Raw genomic sequence first — 16688 nt, 5'->3', positions numbered from 1 at the left:
GTGGGTAGACATACAGCTGCCAACAGCCCAACCGCTGCTCCTCTGGGCACACTGCCTGTGGGGAAGCCCTGCTCTTCAAGGAGCAGTACCTCTGCTGCTGCTGTGCACTGCTGCTTCAATAAAAGCTGCTGTCTAACACCACCAGCTTGCCCTTGAATTCTTTCCTGGAAGAAGCCAAGAACCCTCCTGGGATAAGCCTCAATTCTGGGGCTCACCTGCCCTGTATCAGTCAGGGCAGAAGTGGAAGATAGGGGAGCAGTGGGGAGGCTGGAGCAGCGGCCCAGGGGAGAGATGATGGGAGTGAAACCAGGGTGGTGCAGAGATGGAAACAAATGGATGAATTCATGAGGATTTATAGCAGGTGGTTCTAACACAGCAGAAGGAGAAAGAGGTCAGCCATGACAGGAATGGAGCAGCCTCCTTCCCAAGCACCACCCACTAAGTCAGGACTTCCTCCCCTTTAGCACTTCCCTGGGCAGGAAGTCCCACCTTACTTCTCTCTGAGCCCCTTCCTCCTCCAAGGGGTTAGTTAGGGTTTGGGCATTACCAAGGAGACCAGGAGGGACCTAGACCCAGGAAGCTGCGGAGGGAAGGATGGTGGGCTGTGAAGGCCCTCAGAGGGGTCTCTGATGATGTGTTTCCTCCTGTTTCCTCCTCAGAGATGCCTTCCCTGACCACCCAGTGGTGCCACCTCCCGTCCCCTTCCCTCCCCGATATGAGTCCCTGTTTATTCCCTTTACAGCTCTTATGACAATCTCAAATGGCCTCTGTTTATTGATTTACTTATTATTGTTTACTTAGGTTGTAATTACTTAATGTCTGTCTCATGGATTAGAAACTAACCTTCATGAGGACAGAAACCCTGTGTCCCTTGTCAAGTGTAGAAATCCCAGTCCCTAAACAATTGCTAGACAGTCAGTGAATTCAAGACTGGATGGATGATGAAGCCAGAAATCTAATATTGAACCCTACAGCCCAGTAGCTTAGATTCCTGATATTTAAGTAAAAGAAAACAAATGAGATATGAAAAAAGAGTCTTTTTAAAAATCACTAGGAGGAAAAAAAATCCTTAATTATGTAAAAGGGACTTCAGTATTTCTGCACGCCCTCAAGGCTGGGATCAAATAACTCTCCTAAACTGCCCTGAATGTGCCCTATGGCTCTACAGGGAGATGTGGCACTGTCCCTAGGAGGGGGCCCCTGGGCACTGTCTTCATCAGGAGACATGCCAAGGACTTCTCCTTGTCCTCAGTTTACCTCTGACTAGACCAAGGGGTTCCACATGCTCACACTTTATTTTATTGAGCACCTACTGCGTGTCAGCCTCAGTGTTAAGCACCTCAGAAATACCTGACCTTATTTAATATCCTCACACTCATTTTGGAGCATAATAATTATTACTATTATCCATTTTACAGATGGGAAAATTGAGATTCAGGAAGGCTAAGGACCTCATCAAGTCACACAACCAAGTGACAGAGTTGGGATTTGAACCTCATCCTCCCTACTCCAAAATTCCTGCACTTTAATGACCTCCTGATGCCAGAGTTGAGAGTAGTGAGGTATGAAGCTGTCCTTCAGGGGACCCTCTCTGTAGAATGCTGTGTGGTTGTTTTAATGTGAAGAGACAGGCTGGTTCCCCTGCTGTCCTCAGAGGGACCATCCTCCCCCCAGTTGTAGCTACAACTGCCAAGTGCCCAGGCGCAGCCAAAGAGGGAAAAGTCCCCAAACCACCCAGACCCTGAGGGAGGGTCCTTCATGGAAACTCGTCACAAGTGCAGGGAAAGTGGAGTCTTTTATTGAGAGTGGGAATATTCAACCTGCTGTCGGGATGGGGTCTGAGAGGCCTCCAGCCCTAAGGTGACTCTCCTCCTCCTGGCAGGCTGACTATGGAAGGGAATCTTTGCCAACAGGGTAGTTGCTGGACGATTTCTCAGGGTTGGGGCAAGGGAGGAAGAGGGTTGGGGGTCCAGGGAGGGACCTGTCATGGAGGCTGAGGGGACTCTGGGCAGGGGTCTGTTTCCAGGCTGAGCCTCTCTGGGACTGGTTCCGGCTTCTTCCAGCTGCAGCAGCATCTCTGCCTCTGTCACTCATGCGTTCAGCACCAGAAGGTCCTTGGATGGCAGAACAGAGTAGCTGGTGATGGGTGGGGTGGCTCTGGCTAGAGCCTTGCTACTTACCTGCCTACGGATCTGGCCGGCCATGTTTCCAGGAAGCAGTAACTCTGAACAGCGGAGATAAAGGGGTCATGCAGGCCCCAGGAGCACCCGGCTGTGTCATTATCCGGCCCTGTACAGAGGACCTTGGGAAAGACAGTTTCCATCCCCTTATTCCCCAAAATAAGAGAAGTAGGCCTGAGTTCCTCTTCACAGTCTTCCAAGATCCAGTTTTCATAATCAAAAAAAAAAAAAATTCTTTGGCCAAGTGTGGTGACTCAGGCCTGTAATCCCAACACTTTGGGAGACTGAGGCGGGCGGATCACCTGAGGTCAGGAGTTCGAGACCAGCCTAGCCAATGTGGTGAAACCCCATCTCTACTAAAAATACAAAAATTAGCCCGGCACGGTGGCGCACACCTGTAATCCCAGCTACTTGGGAGGCTGAGACATGAGAATCGCCTGAACCCGGGAGGTGGAGGTTACAGCGAGCCGAGATCACGCCACTGCACTCTAGCCTGGGCGACAAGAGCAAAACTCCATTTCAAAAAAAAAAAACTTCAATAATATAGGTAATACAAGTAAGAGATGATAACCCATAGACCAAAAGAATTATTCATGAGTCTCTAGCGACAGAAATAAATAATTAAACGAATACATAAATACATGGAGGAGAAGGGACAGCTCTTCCTTGGTAGAATTCCAACTGACACATGTCAAAGGAACTAGAGAAGCAGAATATCACCATTAGGCACACACCACAGTCATGACAGTTGCAGGCAAAACCATGAACATTGAATGGCAAAAATTAGTGGGAGAAAGTCTAACGAGAAACAGGATATTCGCATGGTCTCCAGGTACCTCCTCACAAGGGATTGATTAGTTACGAAGGGAAAAATAGTAATTTTACAGTGAAGAAACACCTTAAGCAAGCACCCACAGTGAACACCTCCAGGAATAAGTCACATGGACATCGGTACCCGCTGAAAGGATGCACTGGGGACTGTGTCACTTCTGTGGTGCCCTTGCCAAAAAATATAAAACTTCAATCCAATCGTGAAAAAAGTGTCCATCAATTCCAGGGCACATTGCACAAAACAGGCCAGACTCATCGGAAATGTCAAGGTCATGAAACACAAGGAAAAGGTGAGGAACTGTCCCGCCTTGGAGGACTCTACAGAGACGTGACAACTGAATGTAAGAGGGGGTCCTCGGCTAGACCCTGAACCAGACCAAAGGCAATAGAAAGGAAACTGGCGAATACATCTGCAGATTCTTCACCACTTTGTACCAATGTTAATTTCTGGGTTTTGATTATGGTATTCTGGTTATGTAAGATGTTAACATTAGGGGAAGCTGGGAGAAGGGTACTCTGGAACTCTCTGTACTATGTTTGCAACTTTTCTGTGTGCCTAAAATTATTTCAAAATAAAAAGTCAAAATAAATGGCTAAGACCTATATAATCATAATCATAATCATAATCATAATCATAATAGCAGCTGCCACTTACAGGGGAGCCTACAGGGCCAAGCCTGGGACTGAGGTTTTCTTTAAACCTTTCAAACACAATACCCATTACGCATTTATTACAGGCATTTGTGCTATCTTACTATTCTGGAATAAGGTTCACAGATTCTATAACCTGTGTATACATGTATTTCAAAAACCAGTATAATTCCTTTACCAGAATATAAAGGATAAAAAAGGTAAGTCATTTATAATAAAATACTATGTATTTTGATATGAAAATATGCACACATTCAGGAAAGAAACATTCATCCCCATCAATTTCAAAAAGGCCCTGGGGGCCAGGGAGGGTGCAGTACAGCCCCACCAAGAGCCATTGGTTTGAGCTGCTTCACACTGTTTCCGTGGAAACTCTAATTCTCACCAGCTGGGTGACCTTGAGCAAGTGGCCTACCCTCTCTGATACTCAAGTCATTCATCTATTAAGTGAGGGCAAACATCAACCAGAGCTGTGATAAGGCCAAATCCATGAAAAACTATGCATGGGGCACTGAATATCTCAGTAAATAGTAGAGATGATGATGATGATGAAGGTAAACCTGTGCCAATCCTGTTTGTGTTTCCTAACCCCTTTGTTGAAGTGAATAATAACATTTTATAATAAAATGCTGTATCTCATTTAATTTATCACCACAAACTGTATGAGGTGGCCATTATTGTTCCCCATTTTCGGATGAGAAAACTGAGACTCAAAGCAATGCTGAGGTCCTGTAGGATCTCAAGAGACGGGGTCAGGGCAGGGGACTGTCCCAGAGCCAGCATCTGACCCCTGCCCACACTGCCCACCAAAGGTCATTGTCCACCTCCCTTGACTGCCCCCGCAATGTGGGAAGGGGGCTGTTCCCTGAGTCTGAGCCTGTCACGAACGTGAGGGACAAATGTGAGGGGCAATTTCCTTTGGCAAAGAAATTGTCAATTTGGTGCAAAGGCCCCATTCATTCCCTTTCTGAGAGTTTGTTCCAAGGAACTGAATCTAGAATCAAGAAACAGTTTGTGCATTGAGATGTTCACTGCAGCATCCTTTATCATAGTGATGGTATTTATAATGGTGGACATTTCCAGAAATGCTTATTATCTGCCAGGCCTGTGCAAGGCACGTTACACACAGAATCTCATTTTCTCCTACCCTTATGGGTAGGTACTAGGATTAGCCCCTTTTTATAGAGGAAATAAATGGGGGCTTGGAGAGGTTACCCAGCTGGAAACTGGCAGAGTTAGGATTTGAACCCGGGTCACTGGGTTCCAAGCCCTCGTTCTTTAACCCCAATGCTACTGATTCCCTGAGCAAAGCCATGTTTAAAAATAAAACTTCAGAAAGACTGGAATGAAAAGCAGCAAAATGTTCTCAAGAGTAATTGCTGGAATATATATATATATATATATAGATGCATACATGTTTGTTTAATCTTTTCCATATTTTCCAAATTTTAGATATTGACCACAGGTGGTTTTTATTGTGGAAACAAGAGCCCCTGCATGTGAACTTCAAAGCACCTGCCATGATTATAATTAGCCAATTACTTCAGGAATATTACTCAAAGGCCATCTCCCCACTGGACTGAGAGAGCTTTGCAAGGGCCAGGGTTGTCCTTGTTCACTGCTGGATCCCCAGCCTCCTGCACAGTGCCTGGCAGACAGTAGGTGCTCAATAAAAGTTGCTCCAAGAAACTACATCACATTCAATTTTGGGCAAACCCTTTACTGCCGTGAGCCTCAGTTCTCCCATCTGTAAGACGGCAACAGTGATGCCTGTGGTGAGGGCTAAATGAGACTGTGAATGTGAGAGTGTCTTTAAGGATCCTTGACAGCTCCGTTTCTTGTTCCCTCAGCCCCATACTCGGAAGGAAGAGGGCCCTGTTTCCTCTCCTTCCCTCCTCTTCTTTTCCTCTTCCCAGTTCCTAGCCTGAATGCAGTGGTCAAAGGTGATGAGCAAAGGGCAGGGAGGGAAAGCAGAATGGAGCTCCATCTCCTCTTACCTCCAACACGTCAATGTCTGCATTGGTAAAGTCAATGTTGAGGATTTTGGGGAGAGGGATGCCGGAACCCAGCAGAGCTGTAAAATAAAAAACAGTCAGACATCGTCAGTGGTCCAAGAGGTGGTGGTCTCACCAGAAGCTGGCAGTATTTGTAAGAAGATTGGCAATTTCTTTTTTCTTTTTTAGAGACAGAGTCTCGCTCTGTTGCCCAGGCTGGAGTGCAATGGCATAATCTCAGCTCACTGCCACCTCCACCTCCCAAATTCAAGAGATTCTCCTGCCTCAGCCTCCCAAGTAGCTGGGATTATAGGCACACGCCAACACATCTAATTTTTGCTCTTTTTTTTTTTTTTTTTCAGTAGGGACAAGGTTTCACTACGTAGGCCAGGTTGATCTTGAACTCCTGACCTCACGTGATCTGCCCTCACCTCAGCCTCCCAAAGTGCTGAGATTACAGGCATGAGCCATGGCGCCCACGCCTGGCAATTCTTTCTTTCTTTCATTTATTTATTTATTTATTTATTTATTTATTTATTTATTTGAGACTGAGTCTTGCTCTGTCGTCCAGGCTGGAGTGCAGTGGCGTGATCTCAGCTCACTGCAACATCCACCTCCCGGGTTCAAGTGATTCTGCTACCTCAGCCTCCCAAGTAGCTGGGACTACAGGCATGCGCCACCACACCTGGCTGATTTTTGTGTTTTTAGTAGAGATGGGGTTTCACCATATTGGTCAGGCTGGTCTTGAACTCCTGACCTCGTGATCCACTCGCCTCGGCCTCCCAAAGTCTTGGGATTACAGGTGTGAGGTACTGCTCCTGGCCCTGGCAATTTCTTTTATGCCTCTAGGCCTTTGTCCTTGCAGTTCCTCCTGCCTGGCGCACATTCTCTCACCCTAGCATCCGTGGTGAGTTCTGAGCCCTCTCTGAGACTGTTCAGATGTTACCTCCTCTGCAAGGCCTTCTGGACCCCAAACGACTCTAGGCTCCTGCAGCACCCCCATCCCAACTCTGAACTTCTCTGTTAGAGAAACCATAAAATATTAATTCTCTGTTTCTGTATCTGTCACTCCCACCACATTGTGAGTTCCTTGAAGGCAAGAACTGTGATTCCTTGGGAGGCTGAGGTGGATGGATCACTTGAGGTCAGGAGTTTGAGACCAGCCTGGTCAACATGGCAAAAACCCGTCTCTACTAAAAATACAAAAATTAGCTCGGCGTGGTGGTGCACAGTTGTAATCCCAGCTGCTCAGGAGGCTAAGGCAGGAGAATCTCTTAAACTCGGGAGGCAGAGATTGCAGTGAGCTGAGATCACGCCACTGCACCGTAGCCTGGGCCACAGAGTGAGACTCCATCTCAAAAAATAAATAAATAAATAAATAAATAAATAAATAAATAAATAAATAAATAAAAAAGAACTGTGTCCCCAGCATCACCCAGCTCTCTGCCTGGTCTGCCTGGTCATAGAGGAGACAGCAAATGTTTGCCGAGTGAAGTAATGGAAAGGTGCACGTGGAGCCCCAACCATTGACTCTGCCATGAGATGTGCTGTTTGTTTTCAGATTGTCAGAGCCTAAGTAAACCTGCTAATTACTGTTCTGGAAAGAGAGCAGGAAGAGAGAAAAAGAAGTGGGATAGGAAAGAGTGGATGGGGAAGTAAATTAAGTGAAATTTAATAGACTTCCCTATTCCAGCAGGACTTTTCAAAAAGCTAAAGACATTGTGAATCTACCCTGCAGGAGTATCTTCAGCACTTCCCAAATTAGGTTGGCCATGGAATCCTTCTTGCAGGGTATTTTGTGGGACTGCTTTACGGAGCTCACTTTGGGGACTATGGACCTAGTCTAAGATCTCATTTTGAAAATGGTGAATTGCATTTCAGTATGATTAAAAGATTCACCCCCAAGTTCACACCACTCTTAGTGATTAAGCCATGTAAGAGGCTCCATCTCTTCCCTTCCAGGTCAGCCCAGCCCAGCTCCTGACCCCGTCGTCTCTCACGGAGGAACCACCACTTTCCCCACCAGTGAGACTCAGCGTCCTCTGGCCACAGGGCCCAGAACAAGGGTTAGTTTGACATCAAGATGGCTCCAAAAGAACCCCCTTTGGTGTAGCTGATGACATCAGCTGGGACGTGCCAGCCCTCCTTGTCTTCTCATCCAGGAAGCAGGAGTGGGAGAGAGTCTGGGGCCCAGTGGCCTGAGGGATTGGGCAGTTTCCCAGTCCCAGAATGTGAGTAGCCGATGACCCCCATAGTTCAACAAGCAGCCTTCCCAGTAACATTCCTGAGACACCACAGAGAGCAAAGCAAGCTCAGTCTACTCTGCTTATAAAGTTGGGCAAGAAAACCTCCTAACTTGATATGGCCACCTAGCGGGGCAGATTCGGGACTAGGAAGGAGGTTGGGGATGTCGGTGAGAGCAACTTTAGCTTTATCTGTGCCAATGGAACTTTTCAAAATGAGAATGTATTCCTGTAGTTCCTTTATAATTAAAAATAAATAAGTTTTTAATGTGAGTCAGAAAATATCTCAATCACATGGGAAAAAATGGAGAAAAAAGAGTTTAGAAGGAAATATACTCAGATGTTGAGATTCATTGCCTCTGTGAGGTGAGTTTTTTAAATTGTTTTATACTTTCTAAAATTTGCACACATACAATGTCCATACATAATCGGAATTTTCATAAGTAATCAGAAAAATAAAACAATCAGCCAAACAAGAAAGACACAAATAAGGAATGTGCTGGAACTTTGGGGGCCTCATTTGGATCTGGAGGCTTTCATCAACACACTTCAAAGGAAGTGCTCAGAAATACTATTGAGGTAGGATAGATGCACATCCAGCATGCCCAACAAGCCAGTATCCCCCAGTACCCAAGCCACAAGCTCCCAGAGGTGCAGGCATCCACTCTCACCGTTCATTGTGGGCATGAATGCCAGGTCAAAAATCTTCTCCACCAGCACCTCCATGAGGCCAATCTGCAGAGGAAGAAGGAGGACTGAGCCTGGGCAAGGGCTTTGCTCAGCTCCAGAGGGCCCCTTGGGTCTGCTCCCCTGGCTCAAGGTGGAGACACAGAGCTGCTCTGGGAAAGTCTAGGTTCTGGCAGTCAGAACCCCTGGGACCCCAGAATTTCTCATGGGCAGACTTAAGGTGCCCCCCGTCCACTTGCACATTGTGCAGATGGGCAGACTGAGGCCCAGCGTGGGCGCTGGTCCAAGGCCCCTATGAAGCAGGCATTGAGGGAGGCCTAGTTCCTCCCCTGGGAGGCACAGAGCACAGGGTTCAGGGTGGCCTGGCCCCGATGGTACCATCATGGCATCACGGAAGGCCCAATGGCCCTGGGCCAACACCGCGGGTTCCCATCCCAGCTCAGCCTCCATGGGCCTCTGGGCAGGCTCCTTCACCCTCTAACCCTCAGCTTCCTCAGCTGTAAAATGGGTCAGTGAGCTGAGTTTGCAAGGATGAGGTGAGGATGGTGAGTAGATCACGTAAAACTCCTGGCCTCGAGCCTTTTCATATGTTATCTCCCTTAACTTCTCTAAGCCTTGGTTTCCACATCTGAAAACGGGAGTGAGTAACCCTTGCCTCATAGGGTGGTTATAAAAATCAGACTTAAGCCCCTATATGTAAAATGCTGGACATTCCAATCTGCACATGGTGAGGGCATGGACTCACTTTCCAGCAGTGCCTTTTCTTAGCTCTGTTGCCTTGGGCAAGTCACTTGAACTTACCTTCCTTATTTGCAAGAATGGGTATAATAATAATACCAAAATCATAATAAGGTGGTAAGGATTAAATGAGAAAGCCTCATTAAAAGAGAAAAAAGCATAACTCAGTGCCTAGGGCACATCTTGATAGCTTCATATTCATTAATTTCACACCGTCAGCCCCTTTCTTCGCTTGGAGTCCAGAGATTTCAGTTCTAGTCCCAACTCTTCCCCAACCAGCTGGGAAGCCTTGGGCGGTTTCTCCCTATAAAATGAAGCTGGCAAGACCAGCTTCACAGGCTGCAGCTTTTTGGGTTAGAAATCTATAAAATAAGCAACACAATGAATGGGTTTGACTTTTTCTGCACATGTGGAAATCTCATCCAAGCTTGTCCCAGAAAGCTAGCAGATGCTTAGCTGTCTATAAAAAGCAGAGGTGAGCCGTGGGGGAGAAGGAGTGTTTCTGAAGCCTTAGGTGGGGGTGGGGCACCCAAGAGTAAACAAACAGATAAAACAGGACCCAACCGAGAATGTGAGCCTCTCCGATTCCTGGACCCTTGGAAAAGCAGAATTCCACAACCCAGGGCCAAGAAGGGAAGAAGGGAGGTTAGGAATGAACTCAGCTTTTATTCATTTTGTAGATGGGGAAACGGAAGCGCAGAGTGGGTTGATACCGCTCAAGGTCACACAGGAGTCCGTGGGCTCCTAACTCCAGGAGGAAAGGGGTCCTGTAGGACAAGCCTGCCTCTGTGCCTCCCCACCCTGAAGTGGAGCGATTTGGGCCAACCGGCCCCCCATGGGGCAGCCAGTTAACATGGGACAGCACCCGAGGCAGAGTAGAAGGAGCTGCAGTCTGTCCTCTACCCCTCCTTGCCTTGTGGGCCTCAGTTTCTCCATCTGTCCATTTGCATAATGAGGGCTGATAGTGTAGACGGGAGCCCTTTGGAATGAACAAACTCCCTGTGCCCCGCCAGCCTCACGGGAACACCATTCCCAGAACGCCGGTCCTGGGCTCCTTCCCAGAAGATCTCGCCCTGGGACCTGAGCATGGTACTTACATCAAAGTTGCCCACACTTGAGGTTCTGAGGTTGAGGCTGGTCCTGTAGATGAAGAAAACAGCCTGTGAGAAGCAGAGATTGCCTGAAAATCATAAGGCTCTTGCATTGCAACAAATCGTGAGAACCCCTCCCCTAACCTCACGATCACTCTCCATCTGCAGCGATTTAATAAGAACAATGCTGGCTCTTACATGCTGAGCGCTAACTACACATCAGACACCATGCTCAGGGCTTCATGCACCACACAGAGAAGGCTCAAATCATAGCTTTGCCACCTACTAGCTTTGTGACCTTAGTCAAAGTACTTTACCTTTCTTTGCCTCAGTTTCTTCACCTGCAAAGTGGGTAGCTGCTAGGACTAAAGGGGACATTCCTGTAAAGCGCTGCTCCAGAGGCCCTGCCATATGCTCATGAGTGATCGCCACCACCTCGTGTAATCCTTCCAGCCATCCAGTGGAGCAGGAGCCTGAGGCTCCAGGGTAGCTTACTGCAGCCACAGAGCCAGGAGGGATAGCCCAGGCCACGCACCCTGAACCTGCACTCTCGCTATTGTGCTGTTCTGAGACGGGGGGCTGAGGCCGGGGTTTGAGGTCTTGCTCTGCTCTGTAAGGGTCACCGTCTTGCTGCACCTGAATCTTGCTGCAACTGACAGTCCTACGTGAGAGAGGCCAGACCAGGCTTGCCCATGGGGCGGAAATCTTTCGGGGCTTTTCAGAAGCATCAGCTCAGTATCCAGCAGGAGGGAAATAAAGGCACCTTCTAAGGAAAGAAGACTCTCCACTTTAGACATGTTTTCTTCTTCCTGACCTCATCACCCAGCCCTCTCTCCCCCTCAGGCACTGCACCCCACAGTATCTGTGCCCTTTTCCTCTCTGCAAAGCTTGCCTGTGCTGCTGTCTCTGCAGGAAACCCCCAACTCTTACACAGCTGGCTCCTACTCCTTATCCAGGCCGCAGGCTGATTCTTGCCTCCTTGGGAACTCCTGGATGTCTCGGATGTGCACTATTTTAATCATGAGTAACTGCCATTTGTGGGCTTAAGAAATATTGGTTGTAAAAGAAAAGCTTACAATGATCTAGTCACATGCTAAAAATTTTACATATGACCTCATTTCATCTTGAAATGGAAATAATGATAGTACTTATTTCCATAGGCTGGTATCAAGAATTAAAAGAAGGCTGGGTGCAGTGGCTCATGCCCATAATCCCAAAACTTTGGAAGGCTGAGGCGGGCAGATCACTTGAGCCCAGAAGTTCAAGACCAGGCTGGCCAACAGGGTGAAACCCTGTCTCTACTAGAAATACAAAAATTAGTGGGGTGTGGTGGCGCATGCCTGTAAGCCCAGCTACTTGGGAGGCTGAGGTAGGAGGATCGCTTGAGCTGGGGAGGTCAAGGCTGCAGTGAGCTGTGACTGCACACTAGCCTGGGCAACAGAGTGAGCCCCCGGCTCAAAAGAAAAGAAAAAGAAAGAATTAAATGAAGACACACCTAGGACTTAGCCAAATACCTGGCACACAGAAAGCATCCAATGAATAATAACTATTCTTTTTATGACTCTTATGAGGTAGTGACTATTATCCCCATTTGCAGATGAGAAAGCTGAGGCTCACAGGTGGAGTTGGTTGGCCAATATCACACAGCCCGTTAGTGGTCACGTCAGGATTTGAACCCATATTGCTTGGCTCCAAAGCACATGATGGTACCCAGCCAATGCAGCAGGTCACACGAAACTGTGTTGGCTCGCAGCACCTCTATGTACTTGCTGGGTGGCCCTGGGTCAGTAAATCCACTGTGTCCAGCCTTAGTTTTTTCCCTACAAAGGGAGAATAATAGCCCTGACTTCCACTGGGACCATCGGAGGGGAGAAACAAGATAATACATACACTTCCAGTACATAGAGCAGAGCCTGGTACGTCCTCATCACCAGCACCCTCCTCCTCCCCGTCCTCCTCCTCCTCGTCATCATTGTTACTTAGAGACAGGGTCTTGCTCTGTTGCCCAGGCTGGAGTGCAGTGGCACCATTATAGCTCACCACAACCTTGAGCCCCTGAGCTCCTGAGCTCCTGCCTTAGCCTCCTGACTAGCTGGGATTACAGGCACATGATACTACGCCCGGCGAATTTTTTCTAGGGCAACAGGTGTGCACCTATGCCCAGCTAATTTTTCTATTTTTGTAGAGATGTTGTCTTGCTGTGTTTCTCAGTCTAGTCTCAAACTCCTGGCCTCAGTCAATCCTCCAGCCTCGGCCTCCCACAGCACTGAGACTACAGGCATGAGCTACTGTGCCCACCCCCTAGCATCATTATTATTACTGACATTGTTGATTTTGGCAGTAGTTTCTTTCTAAGTTCATGGCTTCACCCATCTTGCCTGGCTTGTGACAACGGTCTTGACAGGCATGAGCCATTGTTACCTTTGCCGCTCCTTGGGTTTACCCAGCCCTGATGGCCACACAGGAGACCTCTACCCACTCCCTGGTGGCTCCTCCGTGAGCAGCACCAGCACCACCAGGACCCCAAGGCAGCATAGCCCCTTACTTGTTCAGCTTGGCATGAATCATGAGTTTATCTCCTTCTACGGAAAATGAGGCCAAGAGTTCTGTGTCCTGGAGGGAAAGGAAAGGAGAAAGACGTCACTGCCATCATGTCTTGGCCAGTGCTTGCGGAGGGCTCACTGTGTGCTCTGTGCTAGCTAGGGCTTCGTTAATCCTGAGCATGATGGCAGGTTGTTCCCCGAGGCCTGGGTCAGACCTCCTTTTATAAGCATGAGACTCCTGGCTAACACTCACCATGTAATGGATTTGCACCCCCTCTGGAGGGAAGGAGTTTGGAATAATAAGTTGCCAACATTAACTATCATTTGCAAGTGAGTCACAGTAAGGGCTGAGTGAACACTTCTCAGTAAGGCAAATGTTACAGGATCCCCATGATTTATAGGGGGTGTTTACCAGGTGTCTCTGGTAAACAGAGAGTGGGGAGTGGCTCACTCCTCAGAGTGGGTGGGGAGTGGCTCGTAGCCTATGAAACTCACTTTAGATGATGAGATTGGGCATCACCACTGCCAATCATAACTGTCTCATCCCCCAGGAGAGGACATAAAAGGCTCAGGCTCATCTCTCTCTCTCTCTCCAAGTAGAGGCCTTTTTGTAGGAAAATCCCTTTTTCCTTCCCTGTCTCCCACCCAAAATAAATTGAATTTAAAAGTTGGCTTCATGAGAAAACAGTAAGCTTCCAACAGATTCAGGTGATGTTATTAGATAACAAAGACCACAATGATTGGCCTGATGAAGAACTGGGGGCTCTGGGTGCACATGGCAGGGGTGTAAGCTGGTGTGGGAAATGGTGTTTTGAACTGAGGACTGAAGGGCATGTAGGACTTGGACAGATGGAAAGAGGGTGGGAGAGTAATCCAGGCAGTGGGGAGGGCATGGGCAAAGGCCCGGAAGCAGGGAAGAGGTTGGCATTAGAGAGGCAGACAAGAGGCCAGAGAGCAAGGAGGTAAAAGGGTTCGTGAGGCTGCAGTGAAATGGGGCCAAACCAGGCAGAGCTGTGGACTGGGGAGAAGTCAGGGCCGCATCCCTGGGACAGCAGGAGTCACTGCAGGGTGCCGGGCTGGCTCATACAAACCTCTGGGCTGCTGATGGAAAATCTCCACACAGTAGAGGCTGATGGATGGAGGATAGATTGGGACAGTCATTCCCACTCATGGGCTAGAATCGACCTTTTAAACCTCCTGTCTTATAAGGCCCAGACAAGAACCCCCACACTCTGTGGCTTGGCATGCTCCAGCCTGGAGCACCTGGTTCCCAACTAGAGGTGGCTCATTTGGTCTCGAGCTCTGGGAGTAGGAGGGACTAGCAGAAAGACAGCAGGTGGGACCAAAGTCCCAAGTGTCTGAGTCTGAAGCCTGAAGCGTTAACTATGGAGGGGGAAATGGCATTTAACACAGCTTAACACATTCCTCTGAGCAGTGTTTACTGAGCATCTACTATGTGCTAGGCCTTAAGCTAGACTGCAGCCTAGGGTCTCACCACAGAGTGAGACTCTGCCTCAAAGAGAAAAAAACAAAATAAGGAAGTAAGGGAGTGACCATGCAGATACCTGATACCTGGGGGAAGAGCATCCTAGGCAGAGGAAACAGCATGTGCAAAAGTCCTGAGGTCAGACAGTGCCTGACATGCTGAAGGAACACTGAGGAGCTCAGAGGTGATGAGGGGGTGGTCGTGAGGACTTTGTGGGCCATTGTCAGGAGATGGGCTTTTATTTCAGAATTGAAGGAATGCAGAGGAGAAACATGGTTCACTTTTTTTTTTTTTTTTTTTTGAGATGGAGTCTTGCTCTGTCGTCCAGGCTGGAGCACAGTGGTGCAGTCTCGGCTCACTGCAGCCTCCGCCTCCCGTGTTCAAGTGATTTTCCTACCTCAACCTCCTGAGTAGCCAGGATTACAGGCGTGTGCCACCATGGTCCAGCTAATTTTTGTATTTTTAGTAGAGACAGAGTTTCACCATGTTGACAGGCTGGTCTCAAACTCCTGGCCTCAAGTGATCCACCCACCTCAGCCTCTGAAAGAGCTGGGTTTACAAGTGTGAGCCACTATGCCCAGCCATGGTTCACATTTTAAGAGGATCCCTTTCTATGAAATAATTGTGAAAATTGTTGTATTTGTATCTGTCCCCTGCTAGGTACCAGGGACAAGAGAGAAGGCACCATATGTCTCGTTTACCCTTTCCCCAGCGTCAAGTAGAAAGCATAACACATAGTAGGTGCTCAATAAATATTGCCGAATGAATGACCAAGACTGGCTTGGCCACACACTGGGGTATATATAACCTGTGAGAATAATATGAGCTAACACTTTGGCAGCCTTTCAGGTATGTCAGGCACTGCTCTGAGCATCTTACTCAGATGGCCTTACTGCCATCCCTCTGTGGCAGAGGAGAAAATCAGTCTTAATTTCATTCAATCATCATGTGGTATTTTTTCTCCATGTTACAAATGAGAAAACTGGGGCTCAGAGGGAAATGGCAAGGAAATTGTGCAAGGCTGGCAAGAGAGTTAAGATTCCAGTCCAGAGACAGAGAGTGACTTGCCCAAAGTCACATAGCTGGAAGTGGTAAAGGCTAGATTTGGGTTAGCGCCTCTGGCCCCAAAGTTGGGCCCATAGTCATAAAGGTGGAAATAGAGGGGATTTGAAGGGGTCTTTGGGCTCCGGGAGACCATGTGGTCCTGTCTTGAGGCCCAGTTTGGGGCCACCAGTACCTCCAGACACTCACCACGTCAATGAGGCAGATGGTAGTCTCCACGTCGCTGGGCAGGGAGACCATGACCTCGGCAGTGGCCAGCACCTTCACCAGCGCCTTGTCCTTCTGCAGCGTCACAGATGGTGGGTTCGGCACCTGGATCCTGATGATAAGTGGGCAGGACTCGGGGTACTGCTGGAACACCTGTGGGCAGGCACCAGGCCAGGTGGGCGGGGCCCTTAGCATAGGAGGTACCCAGGGGGTTATCAGCCAACCTCTAAACACAGAGCACCAGGGTCTCATGTTGCTTGGGTTCAGCGAACAAACCACAGGCCAAGCCACTGTGAGAACTGGACAAGGAACTGCCCTCTCTGAGCCTTGCACATGGGGTCACTATGAGAAATAACTGTGATCATGCCGGCAAAATTCAGGCTCAATGCCTCACACCTGGAAATGCTCCAAACTTGGTACTGAGTGAAATGGGGTCTCCCAGGGATGCCGGCCAGGTGCTGAATGGACATTCTTAATTTCATTCAGTTATTGCAACAACCCATGGGGTAATTTTTTTCCTCCACATTACAGATGAGAAAATGGGGCCTCAGAGGGAAATGCCAAGGAAATTGTCCAAGGCCAGGAGGAAAGTGAAGATTCCAGTGCACGTCTGTGGGCTCGGAGCCCAGGCCCTCCCACTGCCTCTGAACACTGTTCCTGAAATGAGGAGTCCACGCCTGGGGAATCCCACAGGGAGGTCCCAGGCAAGGGACTGGCTGCCCCTGGGCCTAGACTGCTGGAGGGACTTGAGCTTGTTTGCTGCAGTTTGATTCCCTGAAAACTAATTTACTAAAGGGACAATTCACAAAATGGCAGTTTGCCACATTTGCCAAATAGTTGACTTATCAAAAATACATACTTCAAGGAATACACTTCTTAAATATGTTAACTGACCATAGAGAAATGGGCAAAACCACAATATTGCTTTCAAAAGAAATAGAAAGAAGTCCCCTCCCCTGGTGACTCTGTGCAGCC

General features: G+C 48.3%; 1 protein-coding gene across 1 annotated transcript in view; it reads right to left on the bottom strand.

Annotated features, from left to right (window-relative positions):
- Positions 1 to 1776: 1776 nt before the first annotated feature.
- Positions 1777 to 16688, bottom strand: part of BPIFB4 (BPI fold containing family B member 4) — a 30150-nt gene continuing 15238 nt past the window's right edge. The window contains exons 11-16 of the mRNA XM_010360603.2: positions 15696 to 15866; positions 12961 to 13028; positions 10422 to 10464; positions 8571 to 8634; positions 5660 to 5736; positions 1777 to 2114 (exon numbers count right to left, since the gene is read on the bottom strand). Of these exons, the coding sequence (XP_010358905.2) occupies positions 2091 to 2114; positions 5660 to 5736; positions 8571 to 8634; positions 10422 to 10464; positions 12961 to 13028; positions 15696 to 15866 (447 nt within the window). The 3' untranslated portion in view covers positions 1777 to 2090. The remainder of the gene's footprint in view (positions 2115 to 5659; positions 5737 to 8570; positions 8635 to 10421; positions 10465 to 12960; positions 13029 to 15695; positions 15867 to 16688) is intronic.

Source organism: Rhinopithecus roxellana, chromosome 13 (assembly GCF_007565055.1).
Source record: "Rhinopithecus roxellana isolate Shanxi Qingling chromosome 13, ASM756505v1, whole genome shotgun sequence".
NCBI lineage: Eukaryota > Metazoa > Chordata > Mammalia > Primates > Cercopithecidae > Rhinopithecus > Rhinopithecus roxellana.
The sequence above is the reverse complement of the archived record's forward strand: the minus strand, read 5'-3'. Positions and strand labels throughout refer to the sequence as shown.